The sequence below is a fragment of the Triticum urartu genome, chromosome 7A (assembly GCF_056163025.1).
Source record: "Triticum urartu cultivar PI428250 chromosome 7A, HENAU_Tu73, whole genome shotgun sequence".
Lineage (NCBI taxonomy): Eukaryota > Viridiplantae > Streptophyta > Magnoliopsida > Poales > Poaceae > Triticum > Triticum urartu.
This window is the reverse complement of record NC_141879.1, coordinates 459,916,177-459,931,381: the sequence shown is the minus strand read 5'-3', so window position 1 is coordinate 459,931,381 and position 15,205 is coordinate 459,916,177. Positions and strand designations below refer to the sequence as shown.

The window sequence follows — 15,205 nt, the reverse complement described above, 5'->3', positions numbered from 1 at the left end:
CCGGATCATAACACATAGTAGGTGACTATAGACTTGCAAGATAGGATCAAGAACTCACATATATTCATGAAAACATAATAGGTTCAGATCTGAAATCATGGCACTCGGGCCCTAGTGACAAGCATTAAGCATAGCAAAGTCATAGCAACATCAATCTCAGAACATAGTGGATACTAGGGATCAAACCCTAACAAAACTAACTCGATTACATGATAAATCTCATCCAACCCATCACCGTCCAGCAAGCCTACGATGGAATTACTCACGCACGGCGATGAGCATTATGAAATTGGTGATGGAGGATGGTTGATGATGACGATGGCGACGGATTCCCCTCTCTGGAGCCCCGAACGGACTCCAGATCAGCCCTCCCGAGAGAGTTTAGGGCTTGGCGGCGGCTCTGTATCGTAAAACGCGATGAATATTTCTCTCTGATTTTTTCTCTCTCCGAACACGAATATATAGAGTTGGATTTGAGGTTGGAGGAGCTCCAGGGGGCCCACAAGGTAGGGGGGCGCGCCCAGGGGGCCAGGCACGCCCCCACCCTCGTGGCTAGGGTGTGGGCCCCCTGGTCTTGATCTTTTGCCAGTATTTTTTATTATTTACAAAAATAATCTCCGTGAAGTTTCAGGTCATTCCGAGAACTTTTGTTTCTGCACATAAATAACACCATGGCAATTCTGCTGAAAACAGTGCCAGTCCGAGTTAGTTCCATTCAAATCATGCAAGTTAGAGTCCAAAACAAGGGTAAAAGTGTTTGGAAAATTAGATACGACGAAGATGTATCATATAACACCAAGTAAATCATGAAAAATTAAATTCATAGCCCTTTGATACGTGGCGCCGACATTCTTTAATCCAAAGGTCATCACCGTCCACTCAAATAAACCGGGGCATCGAAAGCCGTTTTGGACATGTCCTCTTCGGCCATAAAAATCTGATTATACCCCGCATTACCATCAAGAAAGCTAATGACCTTATGTCCAGAAGCATCATTAATAAGCATATCGGCTATTGGCATGGGATACTCATCTTTAGGTGTAGCTCTATTCAAATCTCTGAAATCAATGTAGACCCTCAACTTGCCAGAGCCTTTCTTCTCTACTGGCACAATGTTAGAAATCTACTCGGCATACCTGCAAGGTCTAATAAAGTTAGCTTTAAGCAAACCATCGATCTCTTCCTTGATCCGGTCATACGTTTTTGGATTAAACTTTTTGTCCGATTGCTTGTATGGTCTAAAACTGGCCTTTATAGGTAACCGATGCTCCACTAGCTCTCGGCTTAAACCTGGCATCTCATGATATTCCCATGCAAAGCAACAAACATATTCTTTCAATAGCTCGATCAACTTAGCCTTATGATCGTCTCTTAAATTTTCGTTTACAAATGTCGGCCTAGGAATTGAACCATCTCCTATATCTATCTCTTCTAATGGATTGGCCGATGTAAAACATTGTCCTAATTTATCCAGATCATCTAACTCTTCTATGGGCTCATACATATCGTTCTCATTGGACCGATATTCTACAAGGTGCTTTTGTAACCACTCTGAGTTAGGATCTATTTAAATACATCATACCTTGGAGCCGATTATTGCCAACCGTCTTTAAAGAAATGGGAACGAAACCACTTTTGTGGCGCTAAGAAAATCATATTCTGATAAGTCGCGCCCCGTCAAGCAAGTAGCATTGGGATGTTGCCGATCCACCGATGCATCGGCCAAAGCAACACAAGCCAAATTATCCGCATGAATGACTTCTACTTCATCATCAACCCATTGAATTAAAAACTGGTGCATAGTCGATGGCACGCATTGGTTTGCATGAACCCAATCACGGCCTAATATCACACTGTAGTTACTTGCACCTCGGTGACAAAGAATGCGGTAGCCAAAGTTTTGCTTCCCACCATAAGCTCCACATACATTACACCTTTGGCTTCAGTTTTCTCTTTGCCTTCAAATCCATTAAGCACCATGTTGGTCTTTATTAACTCTTCATCACGCAGCCCCAATTTTTTGAAGACCGAATGTGGCATAAGATTCACCACAACACCACCATCGACAAGCATTCTAGCAACCGACGATCCATTAATATGACCTTTAAGGAACAATGGCTTCAAGTGCATCACTGGTTCTTTTGGCTTCTTGAATATAGCATTTTTAGGACCAAAGTGTAGCTGAGCTACTTCCCCTTCTTCATCTATAGCACGAAATTCAGCGGGTAAGTAATACACCATATTAATGTCCATACATTCATGAACTGGTGTAGACTCATAATCAAGCATTTCATCTCCTTCCGCAAGCATGTCCACTGACTCCGAAATATCTTCAAGGGAAGAGGAAGTACTAGGCAAAGTGGACAATGTAATAGTAGCCGCATCGTCCTCCGTTGGTGGTATAGGTGTTGCTATGATCAATGCAGAAGCTGCTATGTTTTCCTTTTGCTTTGGCCTCCACACTTGTTTTGGGGGTACCATGGGACGTCTTTCATTGAATAATTTATCCCTTAGCTTTTCTGCTTCTTGTTCCTCCTTCTCATGACTCCTCATGCGCTGCAATCTCCTTTTTTGCGCCTTGGTCAGGCCGGAAGGACACCACTTAGGCTGAGTATATTTTGGATCCCTCGACTTGGCCTTGCTTGTGCTAGCTTCATGATCATTAGCCATGGGGCCTTGCTGGACCGCAGCCACATCTTTATTAGAATCACCCGGATTATCAACAATAATCGGCTCTTTGATTATTAATTCTTTAGTGCCTATCATAATAGTTTCACCACTAGCATTCTTCTCCTTTTGCTTGCTAGGCTCTGGAATTTCAGCACTTGGTGATTTGGCACACCACACTTGCCTGCAGACCCTTTTTTGATTATCTTGCATTGGCTGATTGACACCATTGTTGAAACGGCCTCGTGTGGGATAAGAAAGCCTCTCAGGAACATACCTCCTTGGTTCTGCCCAACCGGGATGAAAAGCATAAGGGGCCATTGGGGGCTGCCCCCATCCTCCATTGAAGCCTCCCATGTAGTATGGCACATAGGGGGACGGCACCATCCATGGTCCTGGTGCCATGACCCATATGGACTCGCATGATGCTGAGATTCTTCCCTCATAGGTGATCTTGAGCGCTTCAAATTTGATGACCAGTTAGAGCTAGAACCGGCCGCTTGATTGGCATACTTGGACAACAGCATATCAAAAGTTGGCTTGATTCTCTTGCGCTGCACTTTAGCTTCATTCGTCTTCCACTTGCCACCCTATGGACTCTTGGGCTTAACAAATTTGACATGAGTGTTCTCCTGCACTTGTGGTTGCCCCCCCCCCCCCCGAGTGTAGGATTCTTGATGGTGATCTTGATTACCTCCTTGCCACCGGGTTGCTTGTCAAGCACAACTTGTCTCCCCAGGACCTTGTCGCTCTCCTTATTTTTCCTCGGCTCACCAATGACAATATTATTTTTATTAGCTGATTCAGCTATGTTGGGCCGAATTAACATCTTATTCCCCTCCAAATCCATGGTGTTCATTGGGAAATGTTGCTTATCAACTTGCATCTCAGAAAAATTCAATCGTCCGTCATTAATGGCCGATTGTATCCGTCGTCGAAAAACATTACAATCATTAGTAGCATGAGAAAAAGAATTATGATACTTGCAATAAGCACGCCGTTTCAGCTCTTCGAATGGCGGTAAAGTATGAGATATTATAATAATCTTGGCTTGCAACAAAGCATCAAATATTTTATCACACTTAGCAATGTTGAAAGTAAATTTCATCTCTTCATCATGATTCTTATCAATCGGCTTTAAATCATTGCAAGTAAACGGTTTGGCCTTAGATGGCCAAACAAATTCAGCAGCATAAATATCACCCGCATCGTTCGAGTGGTCACTATCATACTCAACCATATTCACCTTGGGATGATCAGTTTTATATCTATGCACCTTTTAAGATATTTGCTTCGGCTTTCTTGAGCCAAAGCCGTTTGCAAGACTTGGTTGATATTTAAAAACTCATATCCTTCTAGCCTTTCTCTAATGTGAGTTCTCAAACCACTAAGCACAAGATCAGCCAAATCTCTCTCGGTTATCACCAAACTATAACACCGGTTTTTTGTATCCTTAAATCTTTTGACATAATCGGAGACCGATTCATCATGCTTTTGCTTAATCGATGTAAGATGGGATAGTTTAAGCTCATTGTCACCACTGTAGAAGTGATCATGAAACTTTTGCTCTAACTGAAACCATGTAGTAATAGAATCGGGTGGTAATGCAGAAAACCACGAGAAAGCAGTACCAGTTAAAGATAAAGAAAAATAACGTACTTCCCACTCGTCTCGTGAACTTGCCTCACCTAATTGTGCCAAGTATTGACTAACATGCTCCCATATAGTCTTTGTTCCCTCTCCACTAAATTTAACAAAATCTAGAACTTTATATCCGGGAGGACATGGCACGGCATAAAAAATTTCTAGATATGGTTTCCTAGAAATTCGTGGTTTAGGTAGTTCAATCCCACAATGCTCTCGGAACACCCTGGACATTTCCTCTTTGACATTAGCCGAAATATCACTCGTATTGAGTGACGCTGCGTGTGGTTGTGGATCATGGTGAATATGATTTCTAATAGTTGGTACAGTGCTAGTCGAAAGAGATGGTGGTGTGTATGTTGTACCATAGTTCGGCAGCAATCCACTTGGACTTGCCGAACCATAACCTAGCAATGCAGTTGGATTCACTGAACTTGGTATGTTCATGGCAGGATTAAAGGGTGGAGCAACAAGTTGGTTTGTCTGTCTGGGATAAGAATTCAACGGCACGGGCGGCGCCGATGAAATAGGTAAAGTTGGACTAAAGTTTTCAACACTAGCAGACATACTACCACTACCATTATATGATTGAGGAGTATTATTTCGAGCAGTATTATTGTCCATGATAGCTTGGTAAATAAGATCATTATTCTGAGCAATAAGAGTAGTAATTTCAACCGACTTTCCAGGAGAGAATATTTTGCTTACAACCGGTTCTACTTGCTCATTGTGAGGAGGAGGAAACTTGATTTCTTTAATTGAAGTGATGTTGCCTTGGCGATCCTTTTTGAACTTAGCAAGGAACTCCTGCATATCCTTTTCTTCACGCGCCTTCTTGTACTCCTTAAAAGCTCAGCGATGCTCTGCCAATAATTCCTCAAAATTGGGCTTGATGATGATATCGGCATCCACTTCAAATGGCTTGGGAAGATCGACGATGATGGATGATGATGATTGCTCTTTGATCCCCAGCGGAGTCGCCAAAAACTGTGTTCGCACACGAACACATCACCATGTACCCTCCGCGTCGAGCGTGATACGCAGGACACGTCGCCGAAGGAGGCTCACCGGAAGCGCGATACGCAAGACAATCCTGCGAGCTCTTTTGAAGACCCGAAACCCCATGCGGCCGGGAGAGACCCCGTCTGGACGCACGGCGGTGATGGGCTGCCCTAGGTTGGTTCGCCCGCCCCTAGGGCTTCGTAGATCGAAGCTCTCCGAAGCAAAGAACATCGATGAACGAGAAACAGAAAACTAGGGTAGGAGATGAAAGTTTGTAGATGGGTTTTTGTGATTGTGTGTTGTTGTTCAATCGGCCGTCACCCCTTAGGTATATAAGAGGCGACTGGAATTCCCATGCAAGGAAAATGCTTGGATTCACGTCCAAAACCCTAGTCAAATTCGAATTAGTTTTGTCCGAACTTTCCAAAACTGTTCGGTTTAAACTGGCTGCACCTTGAGGTTTTTTTTGTGGTGGTAAACGACCTCGGATGAAAACGAGCCCAAAAGCAATCTTGACCATTTCGACGAGGCAAACAACTTTCATGTTGAACGTTTTTTTGATCAGAGGTCATTTTGAGAGTTAAACCGCTCGCGCAAAACAGGCTATTATTTGTGCTACCTCGCGCAAAACAAGCTATTATTCGCACTACCTATCAGACACGGTGTCTAGTGGGGCGCGCCACTTTCTGCCTCGTGACAAAGCTGCATTCCGATGGCTCTAACTTTTGCATACGAACTCGGACTGGAACGATTTTTATATCAAAATCGATCATTTCGACGAGACGAAGACAATCCATGTAGATCATTTTTCCATACGGGGCAGTCTTGGGGGCGTAATTAGCCGAATATTGTTCTGAATACAAAATCTCAGTATTTCAAACACAACTTTGGCCTTCGAGATGAGATCGGATGGCGATGGCGCGAACTTCAAAGATGTTCATATCGACAATACGGAACTTTTTTATGTAGATCACTTCTCCATTTGAGGCGATATTAATTAAGTTCTTGACCGTGCCAAAATCTGGTGTCAACACATTCTCCCTTTCTTCAACTTCATCTTCGGGCTGGACCAAGGAAACATCATGGACTGGCGTATGATCTGATCTGTAGTTGTAGTTATCTTCATCTTCATCTACAAGCAAAACTGGCACATCTTTAGTTTGAGCAGGAGGAGAAACATGGCCTTATGGCAGTTCATACTTGTTGCATTTGTTGTTGTCTTCAGGCACAACTTCAAGGTGTAGTGGAGATGGTGTTTCCAGGACTACATATGGCTTGACTTGCAAGGGAGTTGGGGTGGCCAGCACACCCTCAGGTGTGGCAGCAACATTCTTCTCACCAGGCACATAATTAAGCATGGCAGGGGCCTCCATCACCATGCCATGCCCCTCATCAAGTGTCAGGGAGGCTTGGATCTTGGTGATTATGCTTGTAGCACCGCAGAGCCAACCTAGACCACACCCTGAGGTGTTGATCTCAATGACATCGCTGGAGGTAGTCCGTGGGGAGGGCGGTAGTGAGTGTCCACAGCTCACTGACCTGCTCCCGTCAGCTGAGCCTTCCCAGGAAGAAGCAAACACCCGGCGCCGGCCATCATGGCCACGGTCGTCACACCCACGGTCAGCGCTGTGGTCATCACGACGCCCATCATCTCGGCGTTTAGGAGGCCGCGAACGACTGCGGAAGAGACCCCGCCAGGAGGAGGATCGCGGCCTGTCAATGTCATGCCCGCGCCTGTCATCTCACGATCATCATCCCGTCGACGTCGATCATCGTCATCGTGGCGTCTTGGTGGTGGTTCTTGGTGGTCCCTCGGTCTGGCCTCTCCATCCACCACACCATAGATCCAGGTGTAGGGGTCCGGGCGTGGGCGACGGGGGATGTTGCCAGCAGCGTCGGGAGTGTAGTTCTCCAGCAGGTCCAGATGCACTATGGCACGATGACAAATGCTAGAGTGCCCAATGGCCGAGGATGGAGCTTCGCCCACTTCGGTGGCCACCCGCAGAGGGATGGTCACGAGCTACACCTTGGGGATAGCCGATGGGTTCGCCGACCAAGCCTGCAGCTTGAGACAAGAGGCGTCCTCCTGCCGCAGCATAGCGATGTCGAAGTAGTGAAGGAAGGTATCCGGCCCAAGCACTTGAGCCGCCACTGCGTCAAACCATGCACTCAGGGGGATGCTCTCGATGTAGAGATGAACATGGTAGTTTGCTCGGACCACGTCGGCGTGAGCGTCAAGGCGCCAGTTGGTGGAGTGCAGGTCGAGGTTGTTGTGGCGGAAGCGCCTCTCTGCTATGACCTTGTCCCGTTGGTGTTGATAGTCGAACAAAGCGAAGAAATCTTCAGGATAGTGGGGGACAACCTTGACATCTCCGATCCCGAACTGCACGTCGATGGCTTCCTTGATCTCCGCAGCGCTCACCGCCGGTCTTGTTCCCCCGAGCCAGATAAGTGCACCCAGGGACGCCAAAGTCGCTGCATGGGAATCCATCTCCGGGGTGGAGACGATGGTCACGCGGCCCTCCTCAGGACGCAGCGATGGATCACCAACGCGAGGCTCCTGCCTAGCCATAACGCACGACGACGGCGTCGAAGCAGGCGATGCAGGGCGTGGTGAAGCCGTCGAAGACGAAGCAGAGCAAGGCGTCGACGCAGGGGACAGAGGGGAGGGTGACGGGTCATTGGTGCAGCCCATCTCCCTATGCCCAAATCTTCTACAACGACGGCAGGTGAGTGGGTTACGGCAGTCCACTTTGTAGTGGCCTTTGAGGAGGCAGCGATGGCACTCACGGTCCTGGAGCTTGACGAAATCCTTCGGCCGCTGGGGAGGGGAATAGGAGGATGCAGCTCTGCGAATTGAATTCCGGTTGTTGGAGCGGCCTTCACGCCACGAGTACGCCGGGCGCACCAAATGCCATTCAAGAGCAGAAGTGACCTGCCTTGAATTCTCCTCTGACGGCGCAGGGCTTGAGGGAGAGCACCAGCTTGCACGCCGAATGCCGGTCTTGAATGAAGCCGCTGGAACCGATTTAAGGCATGGCCTGTGTGCGCCATGAATTGGGGGAGGCGGCGTGTGTTCTAACACATCAGCATTAATGGCAAAGCTTACTCCACGGGGCAGCTCCGCAACCTCGGATGTGCCCCTGGCGACCGCAGGGATTGCAGGGGCTGCCCGGGACCGCAGATCTAGGCTGACCTCGACCAGCTGAGGAAAAATGGAAGCGACCAGATCCGGGCACTGAAACCGCGGGCACGGGAACCTCGGAGGGAACCGAGGGGAGGGCGAGGTTGAGGGGGCGTTCGGCGGGGAAGCAGGGGCGACAGAATCCGCGGTGGCAGCGGCGAGGGAGGCTGCGGGCGCCGGAGTAGCGTGTCGCAGGAGCGTGGGGGCTCATGGCTGCGGGTTTGTCGAACTCCTAGTTTCTTAGCTGCTCAAAGTTTTTAGGAAAGGCATCTGTCAGCTCTTAATTTTGAGCATTCGAAAGGAGTTGTTAGCAAAAGGTTCCCTCAAGATTCTCTAGTCGCACACTTACGCCGCGCACGGTGAATCTCTATCACATTACTTTTGCAGAGCATCTATCCTTGGACCTAACTATCTCATGGAAATCATCTAGTGACGGGAAGGCGTAGTTGGTCACCTCGAAGGAAGAAGAGGGAGAGAGACTTCCATGTGGGGTGTAGCTCGTTGTAGGAGTTAAGTTCGAGAGTTCGGTTAGGTTCATGTTTTCTTAACTACTCAAATTTGCGGAGTTAAGGTTTGCCGAGGTGTTTGAGGACTAAAAGTTTGAGGGTGCTCATGGACCTCATTGACATCTTGGAGCCTGACCATCTAGGAGCAGCCAGTTTGTCCTGAGAGTGATCTCTCTTGGGATGGTGCCCAGGTGCTCCCTAAAGGTATTGCGGATATGAAGAAGATCAAGGTGCTCCCTAGCGGAAGTGGGTTGGATCTGCGTCTTTATGGAAGTGGTCGACATTCGGCGACCTCCCCCGACGCCTCTTGGAGGCGTTGCCTTCCGCTACGTCCTCGCCCTTGGAGAAGCCGTGCTCGGTAGCATTATCGAGGACCAACTTGTCAGTAGAGCACTGCAATGAAGAACATATGCGTAAGCATATTACAAATGAATCAGAACTACAATGGTGATGGTCTTCACTGCACATTGTCATGCAGAAGGGGATGGCTAGTACAAGGATTAGAACTACAATGTGTAGAACCAACCATCATACCAATGATCACCCTGATACATGAGGTGCACAACAATGAAGATCACATTGACCTACCACCTAATCAATTGATCTACCCCCAAATTGAACTGTTCTAGTCCCCAAATCTAACCCAGACCAAAGCCCTATCAAACCCTAAATCAAAGCCTAAGTTCAGGCCTAGCAAAGCATACATTGGGCAGGGAAGGGCTTACTGCTGTTGACGAAGTGATGATGAAGCGCTTGCGGATAGTCGCTGTCTAGATCTTCCCACCGCCGATGGTTGCTGAGCTGTCGATGAGAGAAAGAGAGAGTGATAGTGTAGGTAGGGGAGAGCGAGCGGTGAGAGGATTTATAGCATGCCTCCGGGAAACAAATGCACAGTCTTTCACTCGTTTCTGCACATACAACCACGTGTCTTCTGCTTGAGTCTAGCCTGCTAAAGTCGGTCGATTCAGTCGTTTCTATAGAACCAGGCTCTGAGCTGCTTTGACAAGCGTGCCATGCAGGACCAGCCGATCATGCATGTATCCAAATGGACCAAATTCAGTCTAGCTACCTCCTGGGTGTTCTGCGAGCAACCAACCATGTCCTTGAGCTCTCTGTAGAGTTCTTCCTCGAATTCGAGGAAATTCCACCGGCCACATTCCGGATCTCTCCTCGGATGCCTTTGCCGCCAGACGCAGGCGCTGCGGCGTGCACCTGATTCATGTTTAATGACTGTTACTGCAGCCACGGCCGGCGCGTGCACTTGGATCTGAGGCCCGATCGTAGATCCATGATCCATGTTCAATGGCATGGCATGCGAGGTGCAGGCCTCGTCGTCGTACCATGTACGTGTTCGACTGTTTTGTGCCCAGAGACGTACCCCAGCCGTTAATTCTCTGGAGAATGGGTACATGCACGGGGAGAAGCTAAATAGGCTTTGACGTCATGGGCACGCATTCGACGTGTTACGTCCAGATCAAGGAAGAGTGTCGATCGAATCAGCTAGCACAACAGAGGCTAAGATTGAAAGTAGTATACGTGAATCTCAAGGTGAACACAACACAGTGATTACCAACCAGTTTAACTGTCGGACTCTCTGCCACTCTTCGATCCATATGCCTCGATAACTGAAGCCTACCATAGCAATGATACTATATACTAGCACTCAAACAAAAGAAAGGAAGCAATGATATAGCATACTCAAATCGGTCAAGCGTACGAGCACAGCATTTCCAGATGAACCGATCCAATGGATCCCAGAATTGGCACAAATTCAGGCGTGCTCCAAACCGGACACACGCACCGCAAGCACGCAGCAGGCAGGACAAACGCAGGAGCATTACGACCGAGGTTCCGATGAGTAGACGGCCGATTCTATTCCAAGAATCGAAAGCCCGAATTCTGAGCCTCGGATGCCACCCCGACACCGGGATGAGATGTTCTCTCTCGGATGCTCTGTTGCTCGCTCCTGCAGGCTGCAGCTCATGTTAATGACTGCCGCCTGCGTAAAGCCACGGTCGGCGCTCTGAATCGCGATCGCATCTTGTCATCGATTCCCATCTGGTCGCAGCAGCAGCAAGCGTATTACGTGAGCTTAACAATATCCCATCTTTAATTCTCTCGAGGTCAACACTGTGCTAGCTTAACTGTCAGCTTCCCACATGTAAAAATGGATTCAGGACGGCTTGCCTCGATAACTGAAGCCCACCACAGCGTATTCAAATCGGTGAAGCGTACACGCGCATCATTTAAGGATGAACAGATCCAATGGATTCCAGCAGATGGATCGGAATTGGCACAAATTCACGCGTCAAAACCAGATGCACGCACGCAAGCGCCGAGCAGGCATTGGCGAGACAAACGCAGAAGCATTCTGATCGAGTTCCCGACAACTTGCACTCAAAGGCCGGCTGTTCACTCATGAATCCATGAAGATAAGCTTAAGACCAATTTACGGGAATCACTGGGAGTGTTACATGTCACGTGTCTGGCCAAGATGCAATGCACACAGCGGCCAAAAACGGATGCACGCACGACGCGACCCTCTGGCCGCCCGCTTATAAAAGGAGCGCCTTGCGGTCTCGTTCCCGGCGAACAGCGACAGAGTGAGGCGCTCAGCAAATAGACTCCACACACGTAGATCGAGATGGTGCATAGGCTTACACACGACGAAGGTGACGAGGCTGCCGCCACCACGGAGGGGACCAAGAGGGAGACGGCGGCGACGAGGAGGAGGACAAGGAGGCAAGGTGGTGGAGACGCCATCGCGGCGATCAAGAGGAGGATGCTGCGGTGCAGCGAGGCCGGAGAACGGGGGAGATTCAAGCGGAGCTACTTGGCAGGCGCAGGCGGCGGCGAGCAGGGCGACGGCGCCTCCGCCGTCTTCTTCTACCTGGCCTGCATCGCCTGCGCCCCCGCTTAGTTCATCAGCTCCTCTTACCTATGTTGTATACACAGGTTGTAATCGCCTGACTGGAATCACACGTAGTCCGCGTCAGCTCACCCCTGCTTTGTCAGTGGTAGGCTCAGGAATCAAGATGCTGTTGTTGTAAATATTTCTAAGCTGAGTTTTCTCCCTCAATTTTGGACTCCTCCGTAGTAAAATTAGTAGAGCAAAGAAGGATTAAGCTTACATAGTAAGATTCAACAGGTAAACCGCACTACAACTCTGATGCCATAATATCAAGCCGTCTAGCAAAATTGTACAGAGCCAAGTGAGTTCAAAGCTCTGCTGTTATCACCTCCGACATCTTAAACCACCGCGAAAATCTGACCCTCTCTGGAATCTTGCAAATTGTCAGTTATAATTAAGGATCTGCAGCACTGATGCGACGCCTCTTTCGCCTCTCTCTCGAATCAACGCCCCTGTTATAACCTACTTTCTTCATAGCTCTGCCCTCCAGGCCAATATCCACTTTTGGAGGGTTCCTAAAGCAGAATGATGCAGCTACGTCCTGCCAAATTATAATGAACTGGACATTAGTCTTTTTCTTGTCTTTTTCTGTCAAGTCCCAAACTCCAACTTGGGGGTGATGAAAATAATATCAGCGAGTACTTCCGAGAGATGCTCACCAAAAAATAAGAAAAAGACAAGTGTGCTTCTACATGCTAGGTAGAACAATTGAAATTGTAAAACGGCCAAATGAAAAATATATAGATCCCGCAAAAGAGATCGACAAGCATTTTACCTTCAAACTGAGACCATGAACATTAAAGATGTCTTTCATGGTGTGTGAGTTGTATGCTAGAATGTAGGATCTGTAGGCTTGTTGAGCTGACTGATGCAGGAAGTAGTTCTCGCCAACGATTTTCTCCTGCTCAACAAATTGAGTTGTAAAAGATACACTCAAGTGTGGATTGGAACACTCAAGTGTGGTAAAAGATACACTTACAAAATGTGCTTGCAGATTTGGCACATTCTTGTTGTTAAACTGGTGTTCTGTGAGATAAATGTTGGCTGCCTGCAGGCACACTAAATATGTGATTTCGCTAACTTCAGAGGGGAAGAAATGCCATATTATCTCGGTGCAGAATTGATTACCCTCAGGGAGATAAGGAACTCTAATTCTTGGGGCAGTAAGAATAACAATACAGCTGCTTTTCCTTTATCACCAGGTGCAGTATGTCCAACATGATGAATGTAATCCTGAAAGTCAAATTCGAATAGCTTAGCACAATCCACAGGTCCAAATATGAGAGGAACTCCTGCAAGTCAAATTCAGATCATCAACGTACGTACCTCTGGTTCATCTGCCGGAGGATCGTATTGCACAATATAATCCTAAAACAAGGCCATATATCATCATTAGATCAGTACCCGGAAAAATATTTTGGTCGCACTCAATTAAAGATACACTGCCAGTCAAAACCTCACCACATCAGGAAGATCAAGTCCACGTGCTGCCACATTAGTGCATAACAAGACACCCTTCTCTGCCGTGCAGAAGGCGGAGAACGTTGCGGTTCGGTCGTGCTGCTCTTGTTTCTCGTGGATATCAGCACACTCTATCTGAAGAAAATTCAGAAGGTGCGCGTGGAACTTGACTGAACTGCGCGATGAGAACAGCACCATGACCTTCTTGCTAGACTGTTTCCTCTTCAGGAAAGCGTGTAGAACCATGAACCTCTTCTCGCTAGGAACCACACTGTATCCCAGCTGCAAGCCTTCAAGATTAGCCTGTCTCTGTCAAAGCATCGGTGTTATTTGCGCAAAGGTGTTTCCTAATTCTCAAAAAAAGAGTCGAACAGCTATATATGCGATGCGATACCCTGCAGGTCTCCTGCTCCGCCGGCTCCTGCATCTCCTGCCCGTTTTCCACGGTGACAGCGGTACCGTATACCGTTTGCTGCGACTCCGTCGATCGTTCTGCGGAGCCCATGGATGCGGCTGCGGGCGACATGTCGGAGTTCCGTTTTAGGGTTTCTGGTGTCGTGGGGTGGGGCTTCGCTGTTATGATAGTCTGACGACACGGGGAAATATTGCAAAAGAGTTCGTGCGTTGCAACGGGAGAAAAAACACAACACACGCTTTTAACCGAACAACTATCACTTAAGACCACAATAGGTCCGTCTCCTTTATTTTAGCGATGCATCATATTTGTGTTGCCGCTTATCCTTCTTCTCACCCTCGTCAGCGGTGGCCTTAGTGTTCACCCAAACCAAAACGTGTTAGAATATGGTTAATCCTAAGACGTCTCTCTCTCTCTCCCTTTCTCCTTTCTCTCCCCCTCTCTCGCTTTCTCTCACACTCACGATGAGAAATTTGTTATTTTCCCTACGACGTATTCAGAGGTATGATGTAGCGACCCGACCTCAAACGGCCAAGTCTCTGTGCTTCAGTGTCATCTCTGGCTCGGTAATACTGACACACACAGTACTCGAGGATTTATAACAGAGTAGCAATCACACACTTATTACATCGAATGTCTCAAAAGAGAACTTATTGCAGTAAATATGGCTTAATGCCATCTAATACGATAACAGCAGAAGGCTTGGAAGATAAAGTGAGTCCATCAACTCCAACGACATAGCTGAGCTGCACGGTAACGACCTAACGAACCTTACTCCTCGTCTGAAAAGTCTGCAACATAATACGTTGCAGCCCGAAAACAGGTCAGCACATGGAATATGCTGGCAAGATAACACAGTAGAGCAAGAATAGAATAATGCTATCACTACATGCATATTTGGCTGGTGGAAAGCTCTATGGTTATAGTTTTTGCGAAAAGCCAATTTTCCCCTACAACAAAGAAATATATTTTATTTAACTATCATGGTAGTTGAAACATCATTGAGAAGGTTCCTTCAACTCAATTCCAATTAAAGTAATTAACAACCCAACAATATTAATTTAGTGTGATGAGATACTTAGGATACTCCAAGTACTAGATACTCAAGATGTCCATAACTGGGGACACGGCTAACCATGATTAGTTTATACACTCTGCAAAGGTTTGCGCACTTTTCCCCACAAGACCCGATCTCCTTCGTTGGATTTCTCGCAGTACAGGGTGTTTGAGAAACGGATGACCGAGACACAGCCTTTCAGAAGCATTAAGTCCTAACTCCGAACAGACCGTACCAAACCTACATCCCACTACCTGCTGATCCACCTCTTCGGGAGCTTCACGCAACTTACTCAACTATACTAGAGCCCATAATAGCTTGTGGCTGCACACGGAAGTTTCTAGCATGAAAATATCTC

At 47.6% G+C, this 15,205-nt stretch overlaps 1 protein-coding gene and 1 pseudogene across 1 annotated transcript; both read right to left on the bottom strand.

Annotated features, from left to right (window-relative positions):
- Window positions 1–6,844: 6,844 nt before the first annotated feature.
- Window positions 6,845–7,885, bottom strand: LOC147959939 (uncharacterized; annotated as a pseudogene).
- A 3,998-nt stretch (window positions 7,886–11,883) lies between these two features.
- On the bottom strand, window positions 11,884–13,901 carry LOC125523349 (DEAD-box ATP-dependent RNA helicase 27-like). Its single transcript, XM_048688395.2, has 8 exons — window positions 13,770–13,901; window positions 13,577–13,684; window positions 13,376–13,510; window positions 13,241–13,282; window positions 13,043–13,147; window positions 12,894–12,962; window positions 12,690–12,815; window positions 11,884–12,455 (listed from the first exon to the last, which is right to left on the bottom strand). Exons 1-8 carry the CDS (start codon window positions 13,899–13,901, stop codon window positions 12,309–12,311), a joined length of 864 nt encoding a protein of 287 aa, XP_048544352.1. The 3' UTR covers window positions 11,884–12,308.
- Between the last annotated feature and the right edge of the window lie 1,304 nt (window positions 13,902–15,205).

Coding starts and splice junctions, on each gene's coding strand:
- LOC125523349 (XM_048688395.2), bottom strand. CDS start 13,901: ATGTCGCCCGCAGCCGCATCCATGGGCTCCGCAGAACGATCGACGGAG. Junction 13,511..13,576: donor GGAAACAGTCTAGCAAGAAG/GTCATGGTGCTG, acceptor AATTTTCTTCAG/ATAGAGTGTGCTGATATCCA. Junction 12,456..12,689: donor TTCATGGTCTCAGTTTGAAG/GTAAAATGCTTG, acceptor ATAATTTGGCAG/GACGTAGCTGCATCATTCTG.